General features: G+C 33.4%; 2 protein-coding genes across 8 annotated transcripts in view; one reads left to right on the plus strand and one right to left on the minus strand.

The window, feature by feature from the left end:
* Window positions 1–27608, plus strand: part of LOC114329273 (homeobox protein DBX1-B) — a 306498-nt gene that overhangs the window by 157413 nt on the left and 121477 nt on the right. The window lies entirely within an intron of this gene.
* Window positions 1–27608, minus strand: part of LOC114329271 (uncharacterized) — a 57202-nt gene that overhangs the window by 22129 nt on the left and 7465 nt on the right. Inside the window, exons 2-5 of one of the 5 annotated variants that reach the window (XM_028278312.2) lie at window positions 26044–26188; window positions 19156–19353; window positions 13737–13857; window positions 10507–10905 (exon numbers count right to left, since the gene is read on the minus strand). The exons of 1 other annotated variant lie outside the window; for it this stretch is intronic. In XM_028278312.2, coding sequence (XP_028134113.1) covers window positions 10657–10905; window positions 13737–13857; window positions 19156–19353; window positions 26044–26188 — 713 coding nt within the window. In that variant the 3' untranslated portion in view covers window positions 10507–10656. Of the gene's footprint in view, window positions 1–10506; window positions 10906–13736; window positions 13858–19155; window positions 19354–26043; window positions 26189–27608 lie in introns of those variants that run through there. 3 more of the 5 variants (XM_050656807.1, XM_050656811.1, XM_050656816.1) reach the window with 3 other exon arrangements.

Raw genomic sequence — 27608 nt, forward strand, 5'->3', positions numbered from 1 at the left:
TATTTACGGTTGATGTTTTAAGGGTCCATGTCTCAACTGCATAGAGAAGAGTCGACCAGACGTAGCATTTGGATAAACGTAGTCGAATTTCGAGTTTTATTCGAGAATTACAAAGCAACTTTTTGATTTTTTCGAAGGATTTTTCTAGATCAGGATTTAGGCTGCTATCGATCCAACATCGCAAGTACTTAAATCTATTGACTTGTTCTAAAATGTGCCCATTTATTATGCGAGGTTGAGGTACGTTTTGGTTTTTTCGGATTGACATCACTTTGGTTTTTTTAATATTTATTTTCATACCAAATTGCTCACAGGTCGAGTTGGTCTTGTAGATGAGTCGTTGTAGGCCCAAGTCGGAATCAGCAATCAACACCGTATCATCGGCGTATCTGATGCTGTTGATATTTACGCCATTCACCTTGACTCCATCTTTGGAGTACTCCAGTGCCTCTTTAAATAGAAACTCGGAGTAAAGATTAAACAGCAGAGGCGACAGAACACATCCCTGTCTAACTTCCCTCCTAATTTCTACTTCTGCGGATGTGGAACCTTCGATCCTAACTCTGGCGTTTTGGTTCCAGTACAAGTTTTTTAGTAAGTTGATGTCTTTTCCATCTAAACCGACTTCTTGCAAACGTTCTAATAGTAGGTCGTGTCTTACTCTATCAAATGCTTTTTCGAAGTCTATAAAGCATATAAATATATCTCTCTGTTGGTCGTAGCATTTTTGAGCGAGAACTAGTAAATTGAAAAGGGCTTCTCTCGTTCCCATGCCGGCTCTGAATCCAAACTGATCGTCTCCGATGATTGTGGTAAATGCTGGTAAACTGGCGGTTGCATATGTACGATGTTGAGAGGTTGCATTTGTTTCTATGTTAACTTGAACCGCGGTGGTTGGGTTTTTCAGGTAAACCGCGACGTCAATATTAGCAAACCGTCCTTAAAAGAACGAGGCCTAGGAACTGCACTGTTCCAAGGAAGCTTTTCTTGGAATTTAGTCGCCTTCATGGTGTTCGATCTTTGTAGGTATAGGACACGCCACTCGTCCAAGAACGAGGCCTAGGAACTGCACTGTTCCAAGGAAGCTTTTCTTGGAATTTAGTCGCCTTCATGGTGTTCGATCTTTGTAGGTATAGGACACGCCACTCGTCCGCGATCTGTTTAATTTTCTCTATGTGCTCTGCAACGTCTCTGCGGATTGAGGGTACTGAAAAACCCGCTGCTTTATATAGATTTGAGAGTGGCGTTAGTTTCATGCACCCCATTACTATCCTGCATGTCTCATTTAGCGCAGTATCAACTTGTTTGCTGTGGGAAGATCTGTCCCAAAAAGTGCACGCATATTTAGTGGAAAGACACAGTGCCCGTGCCATTGTTCTTAAGATGCCAGGACATGCACCGCATTTACTTCCCGTTAGCTTTACTGCTAGCTACCCTGAGTATACTGTTCATAGTTACCTTTCCTATAGTTTTTATGCAATGTTGTCTGTATGTAATGGACCGGTCCAGAGTTACTCCAACATGATATATTTAGGTTGGTCTGTGTGTTCTAGTGTATTACCATTCCACGCAATTTAAAGTTTTCGCTTGGCTTCCTTTGCGCCAAGTTAGAAGGCGCAGACTTGGGTTTCAGGTTTCAGAAGCATCGGGCTCAGGTAATTCTGTAGGTAGTACGCTTTTAGTAACTTTGGTAATATGTATACAGGGTGTTTAATTAATAGTTGTCCATATAGTAACTGGAGAAACCTTAGCACAAAATTCGAAGATTTAACCTAAAACATTTAAATAAAATGCGGTTCCTTACTGAGTTATGGATTTTTTAGAGAAAGTTTTATCTAAAAATTTAAAAATTATTTTTGCTCAGCATTTTAAAACTATTCGGCGTATCCTTTTCATACTTGGCAAGAAGTATAGGTACTGTACAGACTACTAAATTATGTTAAACAAACGTTTCTGGCTATTACCAGAGGCGTACGACGGGGGAAGTGAATGGTTGACCCTTTCCAAATTCTACGCCAATGGCGGAATTGATATTTTAGTTCAATTTTTGGATTCTTCCATACTTTCTATGAAAATAATATACTCTTCATTCGTACCGATAAAGTCATTAGTTTTCGAGATCTTTGAAGTTAAAAATGAAACGACACGGTTATTTTGATCAAGTGATCACTTGAGAAAGGCATTCTGCCGAAACAGCTGTAGTCACTTAGTTATAATAAATTCTGTGGAAGTATAGAAAACAAACGTTTTCAGTGTTTTATTATTAGATACATACTTGTGTTTTCTTTACCGATATAGATAGCCCTATTTGTTACAAATACTCACATAAACGATTATATATATCATTTATTTTTTTACAACCCTTGTCCACATCTTTTTGATCGACATATATGCAGATATCATCAGCGAACTGTAATATTTCGCCTTCATTACTACTTATTTTATCTTTCCCTAAGTCTACCGTGTAAATAGCGTACAATAATGGGCTTAATACACTTTCTTGCGGTATACCATTATTTGAAATTCTAGGGCCTATTAACTTGTTGTTAATTTGCAAATAGAGAATTCTGTTACAGTATAGTTTGTATATTTTCCAACAAAAGTTATCTGGTAATCCTATTTTCTTCATTTGTTGACATAGGATTGTGAAGTTAACATTATCATAGGCATTTTCTACGTCTCTAAATGTAGCTACCAGCGATTTATTGTTTGAGAATGAATTATATACATCTAGTACTAAGTGTGTTAAGTTTTCCATTGTGGAATGCGATTTTCTAAACCCAAATTGTGTTGGGGACAATTTTATATTAGTTTCTATCCAAAATTCTAACCTGTTTTTAATAATTCTTTCTTTCTTAATCATTCTGAGAAAACTAATATGTACGTATTTTTGAAAAATTTAATCGCAGAATGAAAGATTAGGGGAGAGAGGAAGAATGGGAGCCACCTAAGAAAATATTTTTATTTAAACCATACTATTAGCCTTTAAACAAATTTAAAAAATTATATAGGAACCTTTACATGTATAGTTTTGTTATACGTGACATTTTTTTAAAAATGCTAATTATAATAAAATTTATTTAAAAAAATTTTAAAAACAGGATGTGGCTCCCATTAGCCTATCATGTGGGTAATGGGAGCCATAAGTTATTTTAATAGTAAAGGTAAAGGTAATTACCAACAAAGGCCATATAATAACCTAAATCTAAGAAAAATGATAAAAACAAAAACAAAAATGATAAAGAACTCTAATTCTGCTTGTTCAAACAAAAGTTACAAACATATATCCTTTAGGGCTCTCTGCATGGTTTTCCTTTAGGGCTTTTTCATTTTTTTGTTCGCTCTTTTTATTCATTGTTTGGTATTTCCACATTGTTTTATGATATAATACCACTTTACACTTAACATTATTACTACCACATTGGTAAAACCTTTGTATTTACCTCATTGGTGTAATGGAGGCCACAGTGGCTCTCAGTACCCCAAGGTGCATTTTTTATTTAAAATGTCTAAAATAAAAACAACATAATTTAACAGAAAATCAGATCTGATGCAACGAAACTACATACTCTTACGAATCTACAGTGATAAAACAATTTGGATCTGACAAAAACCAGTAGTACTAGCAGTGCCAATAGTTACCACGTATCACTAGGACAATATTGCGCAATTTCACTCACCTCCGGTGAACAGTTTAATACGAACTGATTTAAATAATCGCAGTACCAATGAGCCATCACAGCTCAAGATCAACCGTAGAGTGCGTTCAGCAATTATATTAAGGCATTCCAATCCGTAATAATATTATTATGGTGGCTCCCATTACCCACTGGCTCTAATTACCCCCATCTCCCCTACGATATTACCGAGGGCCGAAAGTCCCTTAGAATAAATAAAAAGTTTCATTTGATTGACATATTTGCGATTAAAAATCACACTAAATTTTCTTTTTTATTTTTGCCCCTGTAACTTATTAAAATAAACATTAAAAATTTTCAGGGACTTTCGGCCCTCAGTGATAATGTAATCTTTCATTTTGCGTTTAACGTTTTCAAAAATATTTACATATTAGTTTTCTCAGGATTCGAAAAAAATAAATACATTTAAAACACATTGAAATTTTTAACAGGCGACATTTTGCGCCTGTGCAAATGAAATAGGAATTTGTTTTCAATGTGAAATAGGAATTATTGTTTTTGTTCTGTTTTTTGGCCTTGGTTTAGAACCTTTAGCCAGGAATTAAAAATAAATTTTTTAAAACTAAATAATTATTTCGAGTTTATTATATTCTCTCTTTACAAATTTATAGTCCAAGTAATGAAGCTTAAAATAGGAAAAAACCTCGCAATTTTTACAGAATGGATCGATTTGCTTGAAAATTTTAGAATAAGTAGTGGATAGTCTAAGGATCAAAATCTATATCATGCCAAAAGGCGCTTTTACCATGGGGGTGGTTGTCACCCCATCTCGTGGGGTGCAAATTTTTTCTTATATTTTAATCACATAAGTTGGTAAAAACCTTCATTCTAAGCAAAAAACATTCAATACATTTTTTTGATAAAATTGATAGTTTTCGATTTATTCGCTATCGAAAATATTAGTTTTATATCGAAAAGATCAATGTTTTTAATAAGTTTTCTGCTAATAACTCCAAAAGTTTTCGTTTTATCAAAACAACTTTACTTAACAAAAATGTACCTTGTGAAAAAATAAACAAAACAGTTTTTTAAATTTTCTTTAAGACCAATAGTAATCGAGTTATACTGTATTATATGTTGGCTCTTCTTCGTCAAATACTAAATATTGTAGTTTCAAAGCCAAAAAACGGGAAAACTATACATTTTTCGAGGACAACTTGCTCAAACTAATTTAAAGTACTTAAAAATATCTATCTCCAGAAGTAAAAAAAATATCTAGCTCAAAAATTAAGTGACTTATAATGAAAGGAATGTCAGTCCCTATTTTTTGCAGCGAAAAAGTGATCGCAAGCAACCCCCTAATCACCACCCTAATTAAAATTAGTCATTGACCTTATTTGGTCTTTTTATTTATGTATTATTAATAGGTCCTAGAAGTTTGAACGGCTTAGAATGATTCGTTTTAAAAAAAAATGGAGTTAAAATGAACAACGAATTTTTGTAGTTTGGAAAAAAAAATGGCTTTTTCTTCAGAATAGCAAGATTAGCATTAGAGATACGAAAAAATGTTTAAATATGAAATTGTAGCTTATTTAATTCCCAAGAATCTGGTTTGCAAAAAATTTTTCTTTAGCAAAAATTGAGTGAGCTATTGACAATTAAATCTTGTAATAACATGCAAAAACCACCTTTACCAACCCATTCAAAGTCACCTCTTTTTGCGACTGACGATTTTAAAAAGATTTGATACCAATATGATTATAGATCTTGTAAAAACCTACAAAATTATTTTTTACGAAACTTTCTAAGATAAAAAATAAAAAGTTAGGGTTAAAAAATTAATATTTTTTTTTAAATAAAAAAAGGGGAAATCCAATTGGAAGCATAATAATGTAAGTTATCGATGTTTTTAGTCATTGACCTTATTTATTCTTATTTATTTATGTATTATTAATGTTTGATTGGATACATACCTGAACAAATCAGTAGAAAGCAGGAAGCACTCCTTTGGAGCTTCCGCATAAATAATACAAATAATCCCAAAAAGGTAGGATGGCGAATGGACATTGACTCCGAAGCCAATAATGCTCAAACACACACACACATGTATTATTAATAGATTCTAAAAGTTTGACGGGCTTAGAATGATTAGTTTTTAAAAAACTGAAGTTAAAGCGAATAACGAATTTTTGTAGTTTGGTAAAAAGGCCATCTTCTTCAGAATAGAAAGATTAGCATCAGAGATACGAAAAAATGTTTAAATATAAAATTGTAGGTTATTTAATTTCCAAGAAGTTGGTTTAAAAAGATTTTTTCTACGGCAAACTTTGAGTGAATCGTAAATGAGTAAGTATATCGAAAAACATTGATTTTTTTCTATACAAAACTAACACTTTCGATAGCGAATAAATCGAAAACTATTACTTTTATCAAAAAATGTATAGGACATTTTTTGCTTAGAATGAATGTTTTTATCAACTTTTGTGGTCAAAATATAATAAAAATTTCCACCCCCAAGATGGGGTGGCAACCACCCCCATGGTAAAAGCGCCTTTCGGCATCATATAGATTTTGATCCTTGGACTATCCACTACTTATTCTCAAATTTTCAAGTAAATCGATCCATTCTGTAAAAATTGCGACGTGAAAAGCTTCGGTTCCTGGCCTATTAGACAAGAAATATATATTAGTTAATTATTTGATTAAAAAAATGGTTCCGTTGTTGGCCATTGGTTTGCACCAGTCCATGAGAACCCAGACTTTGCCAGTGGGGTACCACACAGTGTTGAATCTCATTTTAAGGAAATCTCCGATATTTCTCCGATATTTCCGATGAGTCCAGTGTTGAGGGCAGTTTGAATGGCTGGAGCTGTAGCATCTCCAATGAGTCCCAATCCACTAATGAAAACCTTTAAAAGAGGAACAATGTATAAAAATCAAATGGTATAAGTATTAACGTTCAATTGGGATGATAAGTTGAAAATGACAGTTAATATTAAATAAGTTATGCGAGCTTCGTTGGTTCTTTAATTGTGATATGTTATGTCACTTCATTAATAAATTAATATTTATTAATGGTTATCAGTAAGAGGGGTAAAGTTATAACAAGAATCCAGATAAAAAAACGAAGATATTGAACAATGGACAAAATGAAATACTCAGTAGCCTGGATTACTGAATATCTAAATCCGAAATCCGATCAAGAAAAGAGCAATCAAGAGCAGCGTTTTTGAAGATGAGGACATTTCGAAGTTACCAAAGACTCAATCTACAAATCAACTCCATTCTTCTTTGTGGTGCCGAAACTTGGACTGTTAATGTCGACTTAATGAAAAACCTTTTGAGATATGGCTTTTTAGGAGAATTTTAAAAATACCATGCCGATCATATTACGAACAAAATGGTATTGCACATAATTGAAAGATACAGATAACTTTTGACCACCATTAAAAGGATAAAGACAGAATATTTGGGCACACAATTAGAAATGATAAGTACGAGTTGTTGCGGCTGATTATGAAGGGTAAAATGGAAGGAAAAGGAGATCCTGCGAAACGACAAATATTCTGACTGAAAAACATTCGCGACTGGACCGGGTTAAACCCACAGACGCTTTAGGAAAAGCAGAAGATATAGAGCAATTTACAATGGCTATAGCCAACTTTCATTAGTAGAGTCGGCAATAGAAGAAAAAAAGATCCTAATTTGGTGTACTTAGTATAAAATCTAACACAAGCATAAGAAAATACAATGGTTTCTATAGCAGAGGATAGGAAAATGAAATATATGACTTAATTATGATAAAAATACTTACATCTACCATCTACATCATCAACGTGCCAGTTAACAGTGAAACTATTTACGGTGGCGTTGGGTTGGATTTTATTTGCGCTTATTTTTCCAGTCCATACTGGTTTCTCCATGACCATTCTAAAAAATCGTTTTATATTATTTCACTTCCACAATAACAGCATTTCCATGATTCATGGTAAAAATATAAATATGTTAAATAGAAATATTGTCAATGAAAGTAAAGATGATTCAGGTTTGAATACAGAACAGGGCCTCCACTATGGCTTATACGTATTTCGGCATTAACTTTGCCTCATCGGAGCACCTGTGTAGAGGCATTGCTTTAGTTCCTACTGCTTTTGACTAACGAGAAATATTGTCTATAATTAAGGTATCACTAAAGATGTCTATAATTTAAATATTTTTCGATTTTTTATAAGCTATTTTTTGCTAAGAATATTTTTTTGATAAAATAGGTACTTACTTTTTGAGTTATTTTCAGAAAACCGTTCAAAACCTGTTTTTTTTAATCCACGAGGAAAGTAAAATCTCTGTAGCTGACTGTATAACATAAATCACAAAAAATACTGGATCCTTTGTAAAAGGTATATTTAAAAGACCCTAATAAGGGTAACATCACATTAACAAAACGTTTTCGGAATAAAAATTCTATTATCAGTGTAAGGGTTTATCAACATCCAAAATTAAGATCAAGATATATTCATTTAATTCTTAAATGTCCTAGAAACAAAACCAAAACATACACATTTGTTTACAGTTAAGTAGGTCACCTAAATTGTTAGAAACACCAGTCGGCAATAATGCGTCGTCAGCTAATCAATATTTTCGTAAGTCAGGGCCAAAGTTCAATCGACAATATAAACATACTACATGTTACAAGTTTGTTTATACATACAGCGAGGCAGCAAGGCATCGTGATTCATTCTAATTAATGCAATTATCATTCTTAATTCAGATGCACCCGTAGATGGTTTTACTGTGAGCACATCAACTATTTACTGTGGTCTTTATAGTTGGTAATAAAACAAGTAATTATCAATAGTGTTTAATTCATCAACCCCTATTGGTAGGGGGTAACTACCCCAAACTACCCTAAGATGTTCCCGAGGGTGGAGAACCCGCATATGGCGATCCTGCCAGGATCCTGCCAGGATAAATACTTGTTTATTACCAACTATAAAGACCACAGTAAATAGTTGATGTGCTCACGGTAAAACCATCTACGGGTGCATCTGAATTAAGAATGATAATTGCATTAATTAGAATGAATCACGATGCCTCGCTGTATGTATAAACAAACTTGTAACATGTAGTATGTTTATATTGTCGATTCAGCTTTGGCCATGACTTGATTATATGATTAGCTGACGACGCATTATTGCCGACTGGTGTTTCTAACAATCTAGGTGACCTACTTTATTGTAAATAAATGTGTATGTTTTGGTTTTGTTTCTAGGACATTTAAGAATTAAATGAATATGTCTTGATCTTAATTTTGGATGTTGATAAACCCTTACATCTTAATTATGTTTAATGATCTTCAGAAACGTTATGAAACTTATTTGCAATGCCATGGTGCACATTTTGAACATAATATTTATTATAAAAATTAATTCATAAATATATTTTTTTATATTCGGTACTGTTTATTTTGGCGGATACTGTACATATTTATTATGTAACAACTGGTTGAATAATCGACATGTACAGTCATAATCTAGATTTTTTTTAGTAGCGTTGATCTTAATAATGGTATTATGAAATATAATGCTCCATTCCTTCCAACTATTCAATGTCACGCCATGCGTCGAATGCCACGTCATGCGTGTCATTTCACGTCAAATATCACGTGAAATGACGTGAATGGCGTAACATTCGACGCAGAACGTAACATTTGACAAGAAATATGACGTGAATGACGTGACAATCGACGAAGGACGTGTCAAGAGCCTTCGCTTCTCCACAACAAAACGAGACAAAAATGACCACAATGGACCTTAGCAATTTCTTATGGGATTTTACATGGGAAAATACGCCGAACCCGTGTTGCTCTTTTACTCATTTACCGATCATAAAGTATGTACTTTTCATTTGTGTAAATATTCTTATTGCTCACCCACCACCCACGTCGTTGTCTGTTTAGATTTTTAGAAACAGTTAATTTAGAAGTCATAACCGCTTTTATATAACCACTTTATAATAAATATTTACCTATTATAAGCAGTTTTCTGGAGGGTAAAACCAATATCATTTTTTAATTAATATATTTTAGAGCAACAAGTGACTAATATTTTTTTGTAACAAAAAAAATAGTACCAGATTACCGATTATTTTTCCAGAAAAAAAGTAAGTCTGTTATATGTATGTTATTAAGAAAATATATACACATATATCTACATATTATTGCATACATTTCATACTTATTTGTGTATGCATGCACAGATAATGTAGTATGTTGATTTAATAAAATAAGTAATAGTTATAATAGGTACTGTAATATTGACATAAAAAGAAATAAAACCATATACATAGTAACATAGTATGTACATGTACGTGTACATGTACAAAGTGTGTTGTACTATTATAAAGTATATTCGGTAACTTTATTTCTACTAGCCACCACTGATCGGTTATTAGAATATCCCGGTTAAAGGAATATTTTTGCTTGGCACGAAGGCTATTCCAATAAGCGGGTTCGACTGTACTCCCATTTAAAAAAAGCATACTATAGTTCAATCGCGTTCAAGGTGAGTAGCGACGTCAGGTTCAGACGCATGATTTGTGAGTTTTTCGTGTCGTCGCAGCTTGTTGTTGGATAAACATTAATTTCTAATATAGAATAAATTAATTAATAACAAATGACAAGCTGCGACGACACGAAAAACCCTCGAATCAGGCGTCTGAAAATGGGGCCGCTACTCATCTTGAAAGCGAATGAACTATAAGCATTAAATATACAACTTTTAATTTTTTTCCTACGAATTTGATTTGAGTTCCTCTACGGGAAAACTTATTAGGACTTTGGAAGAGGAGGTTGTTCAATAAAAAATTTAAATCTAGTAAATAATGGATACGATTTTATTGTATTCTATCGTTACAAAGCTGGAGGAAAATATATTTTTGGTTATTTTTTAAATTAATTTTTTGCTTAAAAAAGGGCTGGTGCTGCATAAGTGTATGGTGCAGCTGTTGAGGGTGCATCTGTCTATGGTGCAGCTGTTGAGGGTGCATTTGTGTATGGTGCAGCTGTTGTTGGGGCGTCGGTGGAGCCGCCGTTGCACCAGTCCATCATTTGCCAGACTTTGCCAGTGGGATACCAGACAGTGTTGAATCTCATTTTAAGGAAGTCTCCGACGGTATTTCCGATAAGACCATGGTTGAGGGCCGTTTCAATACCTTCTTGAATAGCGAGAGCATAAGTGTCTCCAATTATTCCCATACCAGTGATTTTGCACTGTAAAGTGAAAAAAGAATTTCAATCTACTTTATTGTCAATTGAGAACGTGTCTAATCCAATTGCTCAAGTTGTGAACTGGTATGCTTAGATGTTAGCTTTAAAGCATTTTTAGCGGGTGGCATTGCTCAAAGCTGGTGAGAATGTCGAAAAATATATTTTTTTTATCAGCAATTATTAGTAGTAAAAAAAATATTAAATACGTCTTAAGAGCATCAACACCACCGCGTTATCAATATTAATTCGAGAGGTAGTAGTCGCCTTGTTTTAGAAAGTTCTGCCAACCTTTATCAATAAGGCGGTTTGCAGTACATGACACGATAAAAAACGAAGGCACAATATTGTGATAATAATATACTGAAATAAGGAATATAAACAAGGACGGAATACCAAACGAATTACTGAAATATTATAGAGTAGCAATGACAGAACAATTGACAATATTAACCTTCGGAGTACGGAGATTATTTGACTTACTTAGTTTACGATGATGGGTCAAGCGTGACCCATTCTCATTTTATTTATAAGGATGTTTTAAATAGTCAGTATTATTAAACAATATTTTTAATTCAACAAAAAACAAACAAACATAACAATTATAATCCCAAATTATTGTATTTAAATTTTTTAAGATGGTTCCCCATGGGCATATACTAGTTCGCTCCGGCGGCCAGATTTTAATACCTTACAGAAAACGGGCAGAGGTAAATTCGCTCCGGCCATATATTGGAATACGTATACCCGTAAACAGAGACGGCTGAGATTTACGTGTACCTACAAACATATTGAAAATATTCTTCGAAATCCGAAGACCGGGTCAGGACTGACCCGGCATCATAGATGTTACATAGAGGAAAAACTGTAATTTGCATGTTCACGAATTATATACGAAAAAATAGATTGAAACAAATAAGGAGAACTTACGATCAATCGGATTTGTAAAAAAATTATTTCATAAAATATTAAGAAATAAGTGAATTTCGGGTCACGCTTGACCCAGTCTTCGTACTCCGAAGGTTAATTAACAACATTATAAAACACCGGAAAATGGAGAACGAACGAACTAATTTTACTATTCAAAATAGGAGATAAAAAGCCGCCAGAAAAATATAGCGGTATCAACTTGTTAAATACTACCCTAAAGCTTACAACTAAAATTCTACAAGAACTAATGAATGAGGAGGAGTTTCAGGAGAACAGGGATTTCGTACTGGAGGGTCGTGTGTAGATGCAATATTCGTCATAAAGCAAATTACTGAGAAATCACTAGAGTATAATAATAGACCAGCATTTCTAGGTCTGAATGACTTGAAGAAAGCATTTGACAGAGTCAGGCTCAAAGATTAATCCATCTTCTGTATAATAGAGAAGTCCCCCTAAATATCATAAAAACTATTGAAAACATCTACCAAAATAACAAAATGGAAGTCAAAATACATGGATAACTTACACAAGACAGGGAGAGTCATTAAGTCCTATGCTTTTCATTTTTTTTATTTAGCTAATGCCTCGACAACTAGTGGCCATTGGCATGGTAGGTACGGTGAATTTTTGCAGTCAAATACCCAGTGTCATGTGTAGTGTGTGTGTTGAGTAAGTGTCTTGTTACTTTGCAAAGTCGACGTCATTGTCTTTGCAAAGAGACGCTAATTGTATCCGAACGTCTCCGGTCCCTCCGGTGAGTACCGATCCCACAAGGACAGAAACTATCTTAATTTATTAATTTATAATAAACGAAAAATCTTTGACCCTGATGAGATTCGAACTCATGACCATTCGGAGCTTTCGATCCAAAGGTAGGCGCTTTTACCACTGAGCCACAGAGGAGATGCTTTTCAATTTATTCATGGATGAAATTATCAAAAGCGTCAAAAAAGGAAGAGGTTACAGAATGGGAAAAAAGAAGTAAAAATACTTTGTTATTCAGACGACGTAATACTGAGAGCTCAAGATGAAGATAATCTGCAAAGATTAGTCCACATACTATTTAAAAGAGCCAAAGAATTCAATATGACAATTTCATCTCAGAAAACTAAAACAATCGTTATCAATAAAGAACCAATTAATATGTAAAATAGAAATTGACGGTATAAGTATTGAACAAGTAATGGAAATAAAATACCTTGGAATTACGTTGTCAAGCTACGGAGACCTGGACAAGGAAGTGAGAAATCAAGTACAAAAACAAATAGACTGGCAGGATGTCTTAATAACACCATATGGCGAAACCGGCATCTTAATACTGAGATAAAGTCAAGAATTTATAAAGCCAGTGTAAGACCAATAATGACATATGCATCAGAAACAAGACCCGATACAGCAACAACACAGAGACTACTAGAAACGGCAGAGATGAGAGTACTGATAAGAGTTACAGGAAATACGCTGAGAGATCGAGAGAGGAGTGGAGATATTAGAAGACAATGTAACGTACAGTGTATAAACGAACGGACACTAAATAGAAAAACGAATGGAATAACCACATAAGCAGAATTGGGGAAACACGTGTGGTCAAAATAGCAAGAGATAAATCACCAATCGGTAGAAGTATCGGCCGATCACGCAAAAGATGGAGTGATAACCTTCTATAGAGGTATCAATCCGCCAATAAACAAGCAGAATGGCTTATAAACAGGAAGAAGAAGAAGAAGAAGAACATATTTCTCAAATTGGGCTCTGTAATGCCATTGTTTATTATATTACGTATATGTGTGCCAAATAACTTGACAAAATATTCAAAATTAAAGCTGCAATCTAGGAACGCGTTTTCCGTCTTGATGTAGCCTCTTAGGTATGTAGAATAAAATGTAGGTATATTGGACAAAACTTACTTTTACATCTGCAACTTGCCAGTCGACGGTAAAACTGTCTACAATGGGCTTAGGTGTTAAGACAGTGGGGACTTTTTGTGCGCTGATTCTTCCAGTCCATTTTGGTTTAATCATGGTTATGCTAAAAAAATTGTCGTACGTTAATTCTAGGTAATAGGTGAAATATACATATTATTGTGTATTATTGAGGAATCAATAAATTTATGCAAATTTATGATGACTGCCGAAGTTCAGACATTAATTTAAACAAAAGGCCGAGCAATGTTATAGAGCATGTGAAGAAAATATGGGGATTCAGTACTTTTATGTACTCTCCTGTTATAATTTATGCCTATTCCAACAAAAGATATCAAGTGAGTGTAAAATATGTAACCATAATATCCTTCGTATTTATTAAGGGGAATTTATTAAGGGGGCTATTTATTAAGTGCAATCTCCGCGTCGAAGGTCACGGAAGCTCACATGATGGAAATCATCATAGCTATTTGACCTTAGAGACGGCTGCTCTGAAAAGTTCATCTGAGGTTGCGCAGCCATATATTCTACCTCTCTATATGCTTCTTTTTCCTTGGATCTTTCCCTACATAATCCATTGGAGTATGTTGTATCTCTATCCACGTGTAATATGTCCAAAATATTCCAGCTTTCTGGTTTTTATTGTATTTAAAATTTCCATTTCTTTATTGATCTTTCTCAGTACCTCTTTGTTTGTGACGTGTTCTGTCCATGATATTTTTAGAATTCTTGTATACACCCACATCTCGAATGATTCCAGTTTTTTCGTTGATGCCGCATTCAATGTCCAAGCTTCCATTCCGTAAAACAAAGACATTCCGTAAAGCATCAAAGCCGTAAAAAAGGGCAATAGAAAGGATCTAAATTGCTATAGGATGTTGAGGGTAACAAGCTGTCTCAGCCGACTTTGGAAAAAACTAACCCAAACTGGATTAAGAAATATGGTCGGAAATGCTATCGGAGATAATGAGAGAAATTTTACTCCAGAACTTTTTCGTTTAAATAATTTATTTACTCTACCACCAATAACTGAAAGAAGATAAAAAATCAAGATCTACAAAGATATTTTATTGACCTGAAAAAGGTCTAAGACAGTGTACCTAGAAATAAATTAATTGCAGATTTTAAAGATTATTGATGCTAGTTCTTAACTAATTCAAATTATTGGAGAACTGTACACAAACAACGTATTTTATCTAAAACAAGGTAATTTACTGTCAAAGGCTATCTACACGCACCAAAGGGGATAGCGATCCATTGTTTTTCAATGTTTATATAGACATAGCCCTGAGAAATTGGAGATATTCATGTCGAGGAAAGGGTATACCCACCACAATCAGGCAGTGCTGATCCAGTATTTTTATATAGAGTTTTTCCCAACAAGACTGAATAGAAAATATAGCAAATTGGGTCTAGTTTGGATAAAACAGAATATTTAGTAATAAACTCACTCTAGCGTAAGGTTTGAGGTTCACACTGATGATAATACACTAAGCTTTGTTTTAAAAAAAGAGGAGTAAACTAAAAAGACAGATTCATTCACACCCAAGAAAGTCACTAGAAATATCACCAAATACAGTTGAGTCCGCGAATCTTTACCCGTGCGTCATCATTTAAAGCATACGAAATAAGTCGATGATAAGTCGGAAATAATTGCAATTTACTAAACGCAACAGCAAGTCACTTACTGTCACTTGCTGTTGCGTTTAGTAAATTTCAATTTCCGACTTATCATCAACTTATTTCGTATGCTTTAAATGATGACGCACGGGTAAAGATTCCCGGACTCAACTGTACACATCTTCTTTTTTGGTTCATCATATCGGCCTTTGACGGTAATCGATAAATATTATATTATACTAATACGTCGCTAAAGAGTTCCAAAAACAACTGATATAACTTAATTAACCTATGAAATGCCAATAGTGTCAAAATTTTATAAATGTCATTAATGTCAAAAATTAATAACAGTGGAGCAAGCTTGCCTGAGGTTGGACCAATTACAAACAAGCTTTACGGCGCGGGAAATTTGAATTACTAATCTTGGTTTAAAAGTAGACTATAGTATAACAAGTAGTGGAAAAGTTTAAATACCTGGGGAACTAAAGTGAAAAAGTTATAGTTGATGAGGAAGGTATATGTAGCCAAAATACTAAATTCAGGTTAAAAGCCGTAAGAAGACTAAAACAAAAATATTCGCAAAAAGAAAATAAGTGACGCCGTGGTTGATACAGTTCTTTCATATGGCTGCGAAGCTTGAAAAATTAAAAAAGAAGACGACGAATAAATAAAAAACGAAGTGCTCCAGAATAAATTGTTGAGCGTTTTGAGAAATAGAGTCTTAGATTATTTATTGTTCATTGTTTTAGGATATGGATATTGTGCTAAAAGAAGTAGGGCTGGACGGACACGACATAGCTATAATAAGGAATATATGCTGGAATCATACAGGAGGTGTTCGAACAGACAACGAAAATACCAATTATGTAAACATATAACGAGGAGCGCGTCAAGGGTGCATTCTGTCCCCTCTAATATTTAACGTCTATGCCGAACATATCATCAGAGCTTCTCTTGAAGATCGCCCTGAAGGTGCCAGAGTCAATGGCATTATCATTAACAATATAAGATATGCCGATGACACCGTAGTATTAGCGGAAACAGAAGATCAACTAAAAATATTGATTAACATACTATCAGAAGAAAGTCACAGAATGGGCTTGGATATTAATCTTTCCAAAATCAATATTATAGTATTCCACAAGAGCCCCCATGAACAAATTACACCCAACATACAAATCAATGGTATCACTCTTCAGAGTTCTCAAAGCTTGATATACCTGGGCAGAGAGCTAAACAGTCAGCTAGACCACTCAAAAGAAATTAGAAGACGCATTGAAATAGCAAGATCTGGCTTTATGAACATGCGTAACATGCTCTGTAACCCCAAGCTATCAGACACAATAAGATTGAGAACACTAAAGTGTTATGTGTAGTCTCTATTACTATATGGCTGTGAGACCTGGACATTAAAACGGTATAACTTTAACAAACTGAATTCATTCGAAATGTGGATGTACCGCCGAATGCTAACAGTAAGCTGGACCAGCAGAATTACAAATGAAGGAATACTGGAAATAATGAGCACACGTCCTCATCTGGTCAATACAATCAAAATTAGAAATACGTCATACCTAGGAGACATAATGCGCCATAGGGAATTTGAGCAGCTCCAGGTAATATTAGAAGGCAAAATCGAAGGTAAAAGGGGCATAGGAGGAAAGAAAAAATCTTGGCTCCCAAACTTCAGAGATTGGACCCACACGACAGGGAATGACTTAATTCATCAAGCCCAGAACAAAGAGAAATTTGCCATATTGATCGCCAACCTCAATAGAGAAGTCACTTAGGAGGAGGTCTTAGGATGAAAGATGGAAAAATTAACGAGGTCAAAATCGATTGTTTTATCAATTTATCAACTACTGAAAAAAAAAGATACAAGAATAACCTGATGAGTGCTAATGATTCCGAATAACCTGGCCTAATATCGGGAGATTTGGTGGCGGAGACGGGAAACGGAAATACAGCGACCAGTCGTTGTTTGATTACATATTTTGCAATGTATAATATATATACTCACGGACACAAATATTGCATATTCATGCGGCATGAATTTTTTTTGTGCTGTTATCCTTAGCTCTCCTATATAATAGAAATAGGATTTATTTTCTGAATGCGATGTTTTATAGTATCATAATTATAAATGTTTAAATCGTATTTAAATCTGATCTGGACTTTATGCTGGCCAGTATAATTTTTAAATTGATAATAATAATAATAATAATATAGAGTTTATTTGTAGCAACTAATACATAATAAATAAACCCAGTTTCTCACTGAAGTTGTTAGTCAAAATAGACTACAACTTGTGCGTGAGGGTTAAATTTTGATTAAGCGTATTAAATAACATTAATTTATCTTATAGGTTAACAAAAAACGGAATCAAATATAGTCTTTTTCGATCATCTTACTTCAATTTTTGGGCTCCTGTTCTCACCTAATTCAGTTACTGTTAAATTTTGTTTATGGGACCTCCGAAAATCTCTCATAATATTAAAGAAAGGGTTGCAAAAAATTTCTGATGGGATTCTTCTGACGAACTTCGTTTTCTGTAAGAATTATAATTACTTTTTGAAGGTGTTTTATCCATTTTTACCATAATTTTCACAATTTAAACATTTGTAAGTGACATTTGTAATAAATCAATTTTGATCAAGGTAAGTATTCAGTATGCTAGCGTCAGGAAGACGTGCATTAACACCAATATATCATCTCCAATATGGCTTTCAAATGTCAAAACATGATCTTCTTAAACGTTTTCAATGTACAAGTTGCTATTCGCCTAACCACCTCCACGTTCTCGGTATGTCCTTTCAAAGCAATACCGCTCCGTAGCACTACGCCACCACCACCAAAACTAGTGCTCTGTATGAAGTTACAACTGACATAAATATTCGCCAACTCTTGTGTAGACGAGGTTTTGTAAATCTTGCATCCATATGATGAACGCTATGACAGATGTAACCTCATACATAGTGTTAATTTTGGTGGTGGCGGCATAGTCCTATGGAGTGGTATTTCTTGGAAAGAAGATACCGAACTTGTGGAGGTGATTGGGTGAATAATAGCTGATATGTACATTAAAAACATTTTAGAAGATCATGTGTCGCCATTTGCCAGACATATTGGATAACAAATTCGTGTTAATGAACCATGACACAGGTCTTCATCTCGGTAGAATAGTGAATATATTCCTTGATAAGATTCAATCTTAAAATTATATTGGCTACCATGTGGTCCATATCAAGTTTAAATCCGATTATACCATTTATATGTAACTTCAAAACATCACATTCGGAAAGGAAATCCTATTCCTATGACACTGGGAGCAGCACAAAAAGTTTTATTTTACACGTTAATTTCAAAACATGCAATATTTTTGCCCGTGAGTGTATAGGTATATTGCAATATTGTAGATAGTTCATTCATAATAATTTCTCTATCGTCAACTGTTATTTTCTTTTATTTAGTGCTAGGGCATCAGCTGCTCTATTAGTTCGTTTGTTTTACAAGTATTGACTAAATATTCACAAATATAATACAATACGTTTTCGATTAGATGTAGGCCCTTTGAAGGAAGCGCTAAAATCGGCAACATTGCTTAGTCCACTATCGTTGTTTACCGGATAACGGCGTGGCGGAGGACGGAGCGATGAGTTAGAAGCGGTGAGAATCATGTGCATTAGCGTGAGAAATAGGTACCATTTGGTACTCGCCGGTGAGCTGTGTTGCCATTTATAGGCTGTATTTCTAATTTAAAACAAAACATGCTGTATGTACTTACTTGTAGGTTCCTTTGTAGTGCTGTGTAAGGAAAAGCTCTTTAACGGTTGCTTCGTAGTTGCCTACGATTCTAAAACTGGGCCAGTATGTGGTGTAGTCAAAGACAGCCTCGAAATCTTCGTCGTCATTGATTTGCTTAGCTGAGATATCCCAATCGGCAAGACCATACCATTTATTGGTATTGAGTTCGATATGGGTGCTAAAAATTTCAAGCAAATATAATTTACAAGGTTACAATACAAATTTCAAAGACTACAACAATTAAAAGATTTGGATCAAATGAACACCTAGAATATATTAGTACAAAATTTAAACAGCCGCAGGAATAAACAAAAGAAAACCCTTTAACAATTTAAAGGCCATCTTACAGAAAGCCTGTGTGAATAATTCAAAAAACCATCTTCTTAATTAAAATTTAATAAATTTCTGAGTAGGTCACCTGTATCATTCTATTCTTTTTCTTCTTCTTCAGCATGTTTGCATCTTTTCCTCCAGGATAAAGGCCTCACCATGAATTCTCTATTCTTCTCTGTTTTGTGCAACTTTCTTGCAACTTTCTTCCGGATCAGCGATATGTGAAATTAATCTTTGTGTTATTCATTCCTTGTAATACGGCCAGAGTTCTAGGGAATCGAATGTCTTATTGTAATCCACAAATGCCAAATAAAGAGGTTCATTGTGTTCCTTACACTTATCAATAACTATCCTTATTGCCTGTAGGTGTTCAAAAGTATTAAAACATTTGCGGAATCTCGCTTGTTCAACAGGCTGGTAACTATGGAATTTATTTGATAGTCTGCTGGCAATTATTTTGGTAAGCTGTTTTTATGGATGTGGCACCTATATTATTATTACTAAACATCAAATAAACTCGACAGTAAATTCGAGTATAAAGAGTTGGAAAAGCGTGATGAAATAAATGAAATAAATAGAGAAATATAGCTACAACAAACATTCAATATGGTAAATAGATCAAAATCGGAAACTTAAAATTTGGAGAAACATGAAGTTCTTATCGACGTTCTCTAGTAAATTGCAGGAAAGAACAAATCAAAAAAGAAGTAACCCTATATTTTATATTTCTTACATTTTTATGATAATATTGACCAAGAAGCTGTAAAACTGCTTAATAAAGTTGAACGTCTCAATACAGAAGAATGTAAATAGAGAAGATTTACTGAATAAAAATGTATTTAGCCCAGTAAATGACCATTTTGGAGTGTAATTTTCGGGGTCAACTCCGAATTGCATGAAAATTTAGTTTTAGGTTTTATGTATAGTCCATTAAAATGTTACATTTAGATTGCATTTCTTAGAGAAGTCAATTTTATTTTTTTAATGTGTAGGGGGGTTCAGTAGAAGTTAAGTTTAAGTTTTTGGGGTCGCCGCTCTTGTCCCCCGGCCGCCATATTAGAAAAAGTGGTGCAAAGGGTTTTCGCGCTGTATCTTCTAAACTAGCAATCCTACAGAAAATTTAATTACACGTAAAATGTAGCAAATTAAATTTTTTACAATTTTATGTCTATTACTTTTCATCGTCAAGTTACCAACAAAAAAGTTATAAATAAAAATATGAGAAAATTTTGTAAGAAGTTTCCTTTTGGAGGTTATAACTTTTTTTCCGTTTATTTCGCAATAAAATAACATCGTAGCGATTTTGTAGAGGATTTTTCAATGAACAATTTTCGCTTGTTTAATTTTATTGAATATCTAGGTTTTACAGCGCTCTAATCTTGACCAGATTCTCGAATTCTCATAGAAATACAATAAAAAAAATACTTTTCTATCTATATATTAGCCGAGCGGCAGCAATCTTTATGCCGACCACGAAAATCAAATTTAAGGTGAACGACCAATTTTGGTCTATTTTTATGTTTTCGAGGTCGCTGAATCCGAATATGAAGTTTATTTTTATCTAGATTTGGTGGAACATGTTCAAAAATCAAATTTTATACAAAAATGTCGAAAATCAATTTTGATGTTTTTTCAAATTTGCCTCGCTGTATCTTTGGTCGCTGTAAATATTTCCTTTTGAAAATTTTACTGTTTAATCTCTGAAGTATGTAGATAACAATGGGATTTGTCCTAAATATTTAAAGACATTAAAAAAGGAGTTTTTAGTTTTTAAACATTTTGTCATCATATTTCGTTAGTTTCATGTTTACTTAAAAAAGTTGTGTGACAAACTTTTTAGTTTATAATTTTAGCCAACACAACAATAAAATATAATTCATGAAATTTTTTTGAAAAATTTTAAGTCAAAATATACAATTGGAAAAAAGTAATGTTACTTCATAAACAAGCGGCACACCCCAAAAAACGCTTATATCTCGAGATCCTGACCACGGTGTGGTGAATGGCTAATTTTGATCATACTTTATGATTTTGATATCAAAAATTCTTTTTTTGCTCTTCTTAAGAATTTTACAATATGCGGTTGCGTCATTCTTCTTCTGAACCGGCGAATTTGTCCCCAAACAACTTCTTGGGCCGTTTCTATATATGCTTCCGGTTATAAGTTTTATAGTGGGGAAAAAGGTCAAAAGCAGATTAATAATAGCATAATAATATTGAAATCATAATAAATTGTATGAATACAAAATATATATAGATAGAAAAGTAAGCCTAACTTTTGTTTTTATTATATCCCTATGAGCATTCGAGAATCTGGTCAAGTTTGGAGCGCTGTAACACCTATATAAATAAATAGAATTAAACAAATTTATAGTGAAAATTGTTCGCTGAAAAACACTCTAAAAAATTGCTCTAATGTTATTTTATCTCAAAATGAACTGAAAAAAAGTTATAATCTCCAAAAGGAATCTTGTTAAAAATTTTTTACATATTTTTGTTTATATGTATCTTTTTTGTTGGTGACTTGACGATAAAAAGTAATAGAAATAAAATTGTAGAAAATTTAATTTGCTACATTTTATGTTTCATTAGATTTTCCGTAGGGTTGGTAGTTTACGAGATATAGCGCGAAACCCCTTTGCACACCATTTTCAAGATGGCGGCCGGGGGACAAGGGTGGCGACCCCAAAAACTTGAACTTAAGCTTCTACTGATCCTCCCTACATATTAAAGAAATAAAATTGACTCCTCTAACAAATGCACTACGGCATAAAAAATGTAACATTTTAATGGAGTAGTAATTATAATCCAATTCTAAATCGAACTTGTAAAGTTGGTTAATTTTACTTGAGGGTGACAGTTACTCCTTCTCGGGGGTGAAAAAACGCTCGTTTAAAATAGGTCCGGAAATGGATAAACTGACTAATTCTAAGCGACTCTTATTCTATAGAATATTATAACTAAGTCAATAGTTTTCGAGTAATTTGCGAGTTTTCGGCAAAAAAACACTTTCAAACGGTTTTTCGCAAATAACTCAAGAATGAAGTGTAAAATATTTTTAGTAAAAATATAGCTTATAAAAAAAATGTGTTCAGGAAGTCTATAAACCCAGTAAAAGCAAACTTATAGCTCATGAAATATACGTTCTTGTTCGTCAAATTCCAAATCGAATATTTCAACATGAAATAACCAAAAAAATCAAGCAATTTTCGGAGTGTTTTAAAAAAGCTTTATGTTCATTTTTATAAAAGTCTCTAGCATTTTACGCTAAGCAATTTACGCTCAAAATAAAGTTAACCCTATATTTTAGTAAAAAAAATCGTGAAAATCTCCCCCTATTTAGCACCCTAAATATTATTAATCGTTACTTTATATGTGTATTGTTTATACGGTTTTTAAGTTTGGCCCGTTCGAAGTGCTTATTTTTGAAAAAAAAAGTTTATAGTAAAAAAAAATTTTCTAAAATTTTGGAAAAACCGCTTTTTTCAAAATAACTTAAAAATTATTAGTGACACGAAAAATCTTAGTAAAAAAATGTAGGTTTCGCTTTTATAAATATGTATGCTAGTTTTATTTTGTTTTCTGTAAGACAAAAATTGGTTGATATTTGATATGGCTGTTCATATTTTACATACACTCGTGATTAGTGACTCGTTCAGGCCCTGTTAACTACAGCCCTTTCAAAAATAATCACTTTAAACCGGTGAAACTGATAGAATACATAAAAAATAGATAAGTAAAGTAAATTGTAAAGCGGTAACGATTAATTTCATTTGGGGTGCTAAAAAAGGTGAAAAAAAGGGCCCAACTTTAATTTAGTACGTTCTTTAACGGTAAAATTTTGCAAAACCTCTAAATTTTAAAGAACCGCTTGGATTGACATGAATTTTGGCATACACATAGCTAACAATTTAAAGAAAAAAAAATGATATTGTGCCGATATGTGCTTTTGCCCTGGGGCTGTTTTTCACACCCTGTTGGGGGGAAAAATATTAGTCCAAAGTAAGTCCGGAAATGGATAAAATGACTAATTTTAAGTAACTTTGGTTCTATAGAGTTTTTTCACTAAGTCAATACTTTTCAAGTTATTTGCCAGTGAATATGTTCATTTTTTCAACAAAATAACCACGCTATTAAACGGTTTTTCAGCAAAAATATAGCATGTAAAAAATTTAAAAAAATGGTGTATACATATATCACGCCTACGCCTCTACACCAAGTAGAAGCAGAGTTAAAGCTAATGAAAAATAGGTTCATATTCGTCAAATTCCAAATGGAATAATTTAACGTGCAATAACCAAAAATGAAGCATATTTCGGGGAAAACTCATTACAACTTATTTAAACTGTTTAAAAAAAAGCTTCATTTTTGATAAAAAAAAAATTCTAGCATCAAAAGTAAACAAGTTACGCTCAAAATAAAGTTAGTCCCTTTTTTTGGTAAACAAATCAGGAAAGTCACCCCCTAATTATTATCTCAAATGAATTTAATCTTTACGACTTCACAAGTTTCTTGATTCGTGTATGTATGGTTTATATGATCTGTAAGTTTCATCGGTTCAAAGTCCTTATTTTTAAAAGGGCTGTAGCTAAAAGGGTTGAACGAGTCACTGATCACGAATGTATGCAAATTTAGAAACACCAAATCTTAATAAATTTTTGTCTAACAGAAAAACAAAAAAATACATGATATTCAGAAAAGCAATGCTGACTTTTTTTGTTTTTCGAGATTTTTGGTATATCTAACAATTTTAAAGTTATTTTGAAAAAAAAGCATATTTTTCAAATTTAAAAATTTTATTTTAAAACCAAATTTTTTCAAAAATAAGCACTTTGAATCGATTAAACTTACAGATCATATAAACACAACATAAGTTAAATAATTTGTGGAGCGGTAATGATTAATTTCATTTAAGTTGCTAATTAGGGGGTGGTCTTCCCGATTTTTTTTGCCAAAACAAAACGGACCAACTTTATTTTGAGCGTAACTTGCTTAAATTTAATGCTAGAAACTTTTTATAAAAACAAAAAATATTGTTTTTTTTAAACACTTTAAAAAAGTTATAATTGGTTTTCCCCAAAAAGTGCTTAATTTTTTGTATATTTCAAGTCTAAATATTCTATTTGAAATTTGGTGTATATGAATCTATTTTTCATTGGCTATAACTCTGGTTCTACGAGGTCCATAGACCTAACGCGTACACTATTTTTTTTTTTTACTTTTTTACAGGCTATATTTTTGCTAAGAACGTTTTTTTCGACAAAATACTTTTTGAATTATTTGCGAAAAACCGTCTAAAAATGTGGTTATTTTGTTGAAAAATGAACATATTCACTCGCAAATAACTCGAAACGTGTTGACTTGGCGAAAAAGCTCTATAGAGCAAAAGTTACTTAAAATTAGTCAGTTTACGCATTTCCGAATTTATTTTGGACATATATTTCTTCACTCCCAAGATGGGGCGAAAGTCACCCCCAGGGCAAAAGCACACATCGGCACAATATCACTTTTTTTTAACATGTAAGCTATGCGTATGCGAAATTTCATGTCAATCCAAGCGGTTCTTTAAAATTTAGAGCAAAAACGGTGGAAGAATGTACTATTTTGAGCGTAACTCCCTTAGTTTAAAAAAAAAGAATAAAGCATTTTTATATACAGTAATTAGCTTGCTAATAACTGTCAAAATAACGCAAAAGATGGAAAACATACTACATTGCGAAACAAAAAGACATAAAACTGGTGGAGGTGGAAATTATCGTTATAAACGTATAAATTAACATTGCATTACATAGTTTCCCAAGTTTAGACGTCTGTGACAGAAGTATTTTATAAAATTCTACTGTCACAGTGAGAGTTGTCATACTCCTCTGATACGTCTAAAGGTGGGAAACTGTGTAATCTAAAGTTAATTTACATTTATAACGATAATTTTCACCTTCACTAGTTTTATCTCTTTTTGTTTTGCAATGTATTATGCTTTCCATCTTTTGCGTTATTTTGTCGGTTATTAGCGCTCTCATCACTGTATATGAACACTTTAAGACAGTTTTAATGGTTATTTGGTTATTTCACGTTGAAATATTCGATTTGAAATTTGACGGATAAGAACGTATTTGTCATGAGCTACAATTTTGCTTTTGCTGGGTCTATAGACTTCACGAATACAGAATATTTTTCTATTTTCTTATATGATACATTTTTGCTAATATTTTTTTTGATAAAAAAACTTTCGTTTTGAGTTACTTGGGAAAACCCGCCTGAAATCGTGGGTTTTTTGTCGAAAAATAAAAATTTTCAATCGCAAATAACTTGACAAGTAATAACAGATAAACAATTCTATATAATGAAAATTGCTTAGACTTAGTCAATTTATAGTTTATCCATAATCACCCCTGACTAGGGGTAAACTTTGAAGTGGACAGTAAGTAGAAACCAAATCCAAATTTTTATGAAATTCCGAGTTGGCCCTGAAAATAACACGGTATCGCCGTTTTTCCAATTCACTTACTGGGCTAATCAGGCAACACACTCTTACCTTGCAACACCGATTGATCCAGTCCATGATACGTTTCTGATAACGACGAAGGGATTATGTGATGGAACTCCTAATTCAGGTACTCCTACGCTTATTGCTCGCTGGGCGCATTTCACAATTTCCATGCCCTTGTCAAGATCTTGACCTACAATTTAATTATTTCATTACAACTTCGTAATAGACTAAGAGCAGGTATTCGCTGTGTGCAAGTACTTGGAGGGGACACGAGAAACGATCGTGCGCGAGTATCGGACAAATCTTGCAACTTTCTTAGCATACTTCTTAAATCGGAATGGGACGTTTCATCGCCGCCGGTTCATCGCCGCCGTTTCGATGCCGCCGGTTCATCGCCAGTCCATTTCATCGCCGGCCGTTTCATCGCCAGTTAGTTAGTTGATCTTGTATTATGGGAGATGACACGACACGACGTTAAATTCAGTTCAGAACTTATGACAAATTAATAGATAAAAAATATTATTATATTAATTTACTGTTCTACTTCTACTTCCCCTAAATTTGATACTAAACAGTATTAAATTTGTAGTGTTAAATTATATTTTATAATATAAAAGTTTAAAAGTATATTAAAAGATTAAGTATGGCAACAGGAATGGTCATATCTCGCATTTCCTAAAATTCCTAATTAATACTAAAAATAAATAATAAATGTAACTGTCGAAAATTGGTCGAAAATTCGGAAATATATCAGTTAGCGATCAACTGACTGGCGATGAACCGGCGGCATCGAAACGGCCGGCGATGAATCGGCCGGCGATGAATCGGCCGGCGATGAACTGGCGGCGATGAAACGTCCTAGACCCTTTTTAAATAATTCATATTATCAATTGAAATTGTCAAATTGACGTACCTATATTTCATATGTGTCATTGAAGAAAATGGGATTTCGCAAATGATGTGCTATAAATTGTAAAAATTATATTTTGCTCCACAATATTGACATAATATGCAATTATTAAAATTAATTGTATTTTGCTTGTAGTACTGCATTTTAATAATTAATTTTATTTACTACGTATACAATGTTTACCTTTTAATAACATAACCTCAATCTTACTTTTTCTTCTTATTCTTTTTTTGGGCTATGGCCTTGACAATTATCCAGCAACTAGGACTAATATAATTGGCCACTATAATTATTAAAAGTGCTACAAATGTTTCCGAGCTCCAGGAAACCAGGTGTCGTTCTTCCGAACTTGTATGGTCCCCAATAGGTGAAATTTGCTAATCAGTTTAGGCAAGATAAGACCCTATAACTTAAATAGTAGAACCTAAAAGAACACGTATGAACACTGTGCCCTAAACTTTTTAGTGGCACATGCGTCGACAGTGGCGCATCAAACTTTCCACTAATGAACGGGGTGAATAAAGTAAAAGGTACCAGAAAGTTTAATGAAAAATTCGTCTTGGCAAAAGGTATATTAATTTAACAGCCCCTAAATGGGCTACAAATATAAAAACAAAACGTTTTCTCTCTGTAACAAGAGCATCATCAATGTTACAAAAACATGCTGAGCCACCCAAAAATACTAAGGTTAAAACTTTTT

The sequence above is a fragment of the Diabrotica virgifera genome, chromosome 1 (genome assembly GCF_917563875.1).
Source record: "Diabrotica virgifera virgifera chromosome 1, PGI_DIABVI_V3a".
NCBI lineage: Eukaryota > Metazoa > Arthropoda > Insecta > Coleoptera > Chrysomelidae > Diabrotica > Diabrotica virgifera.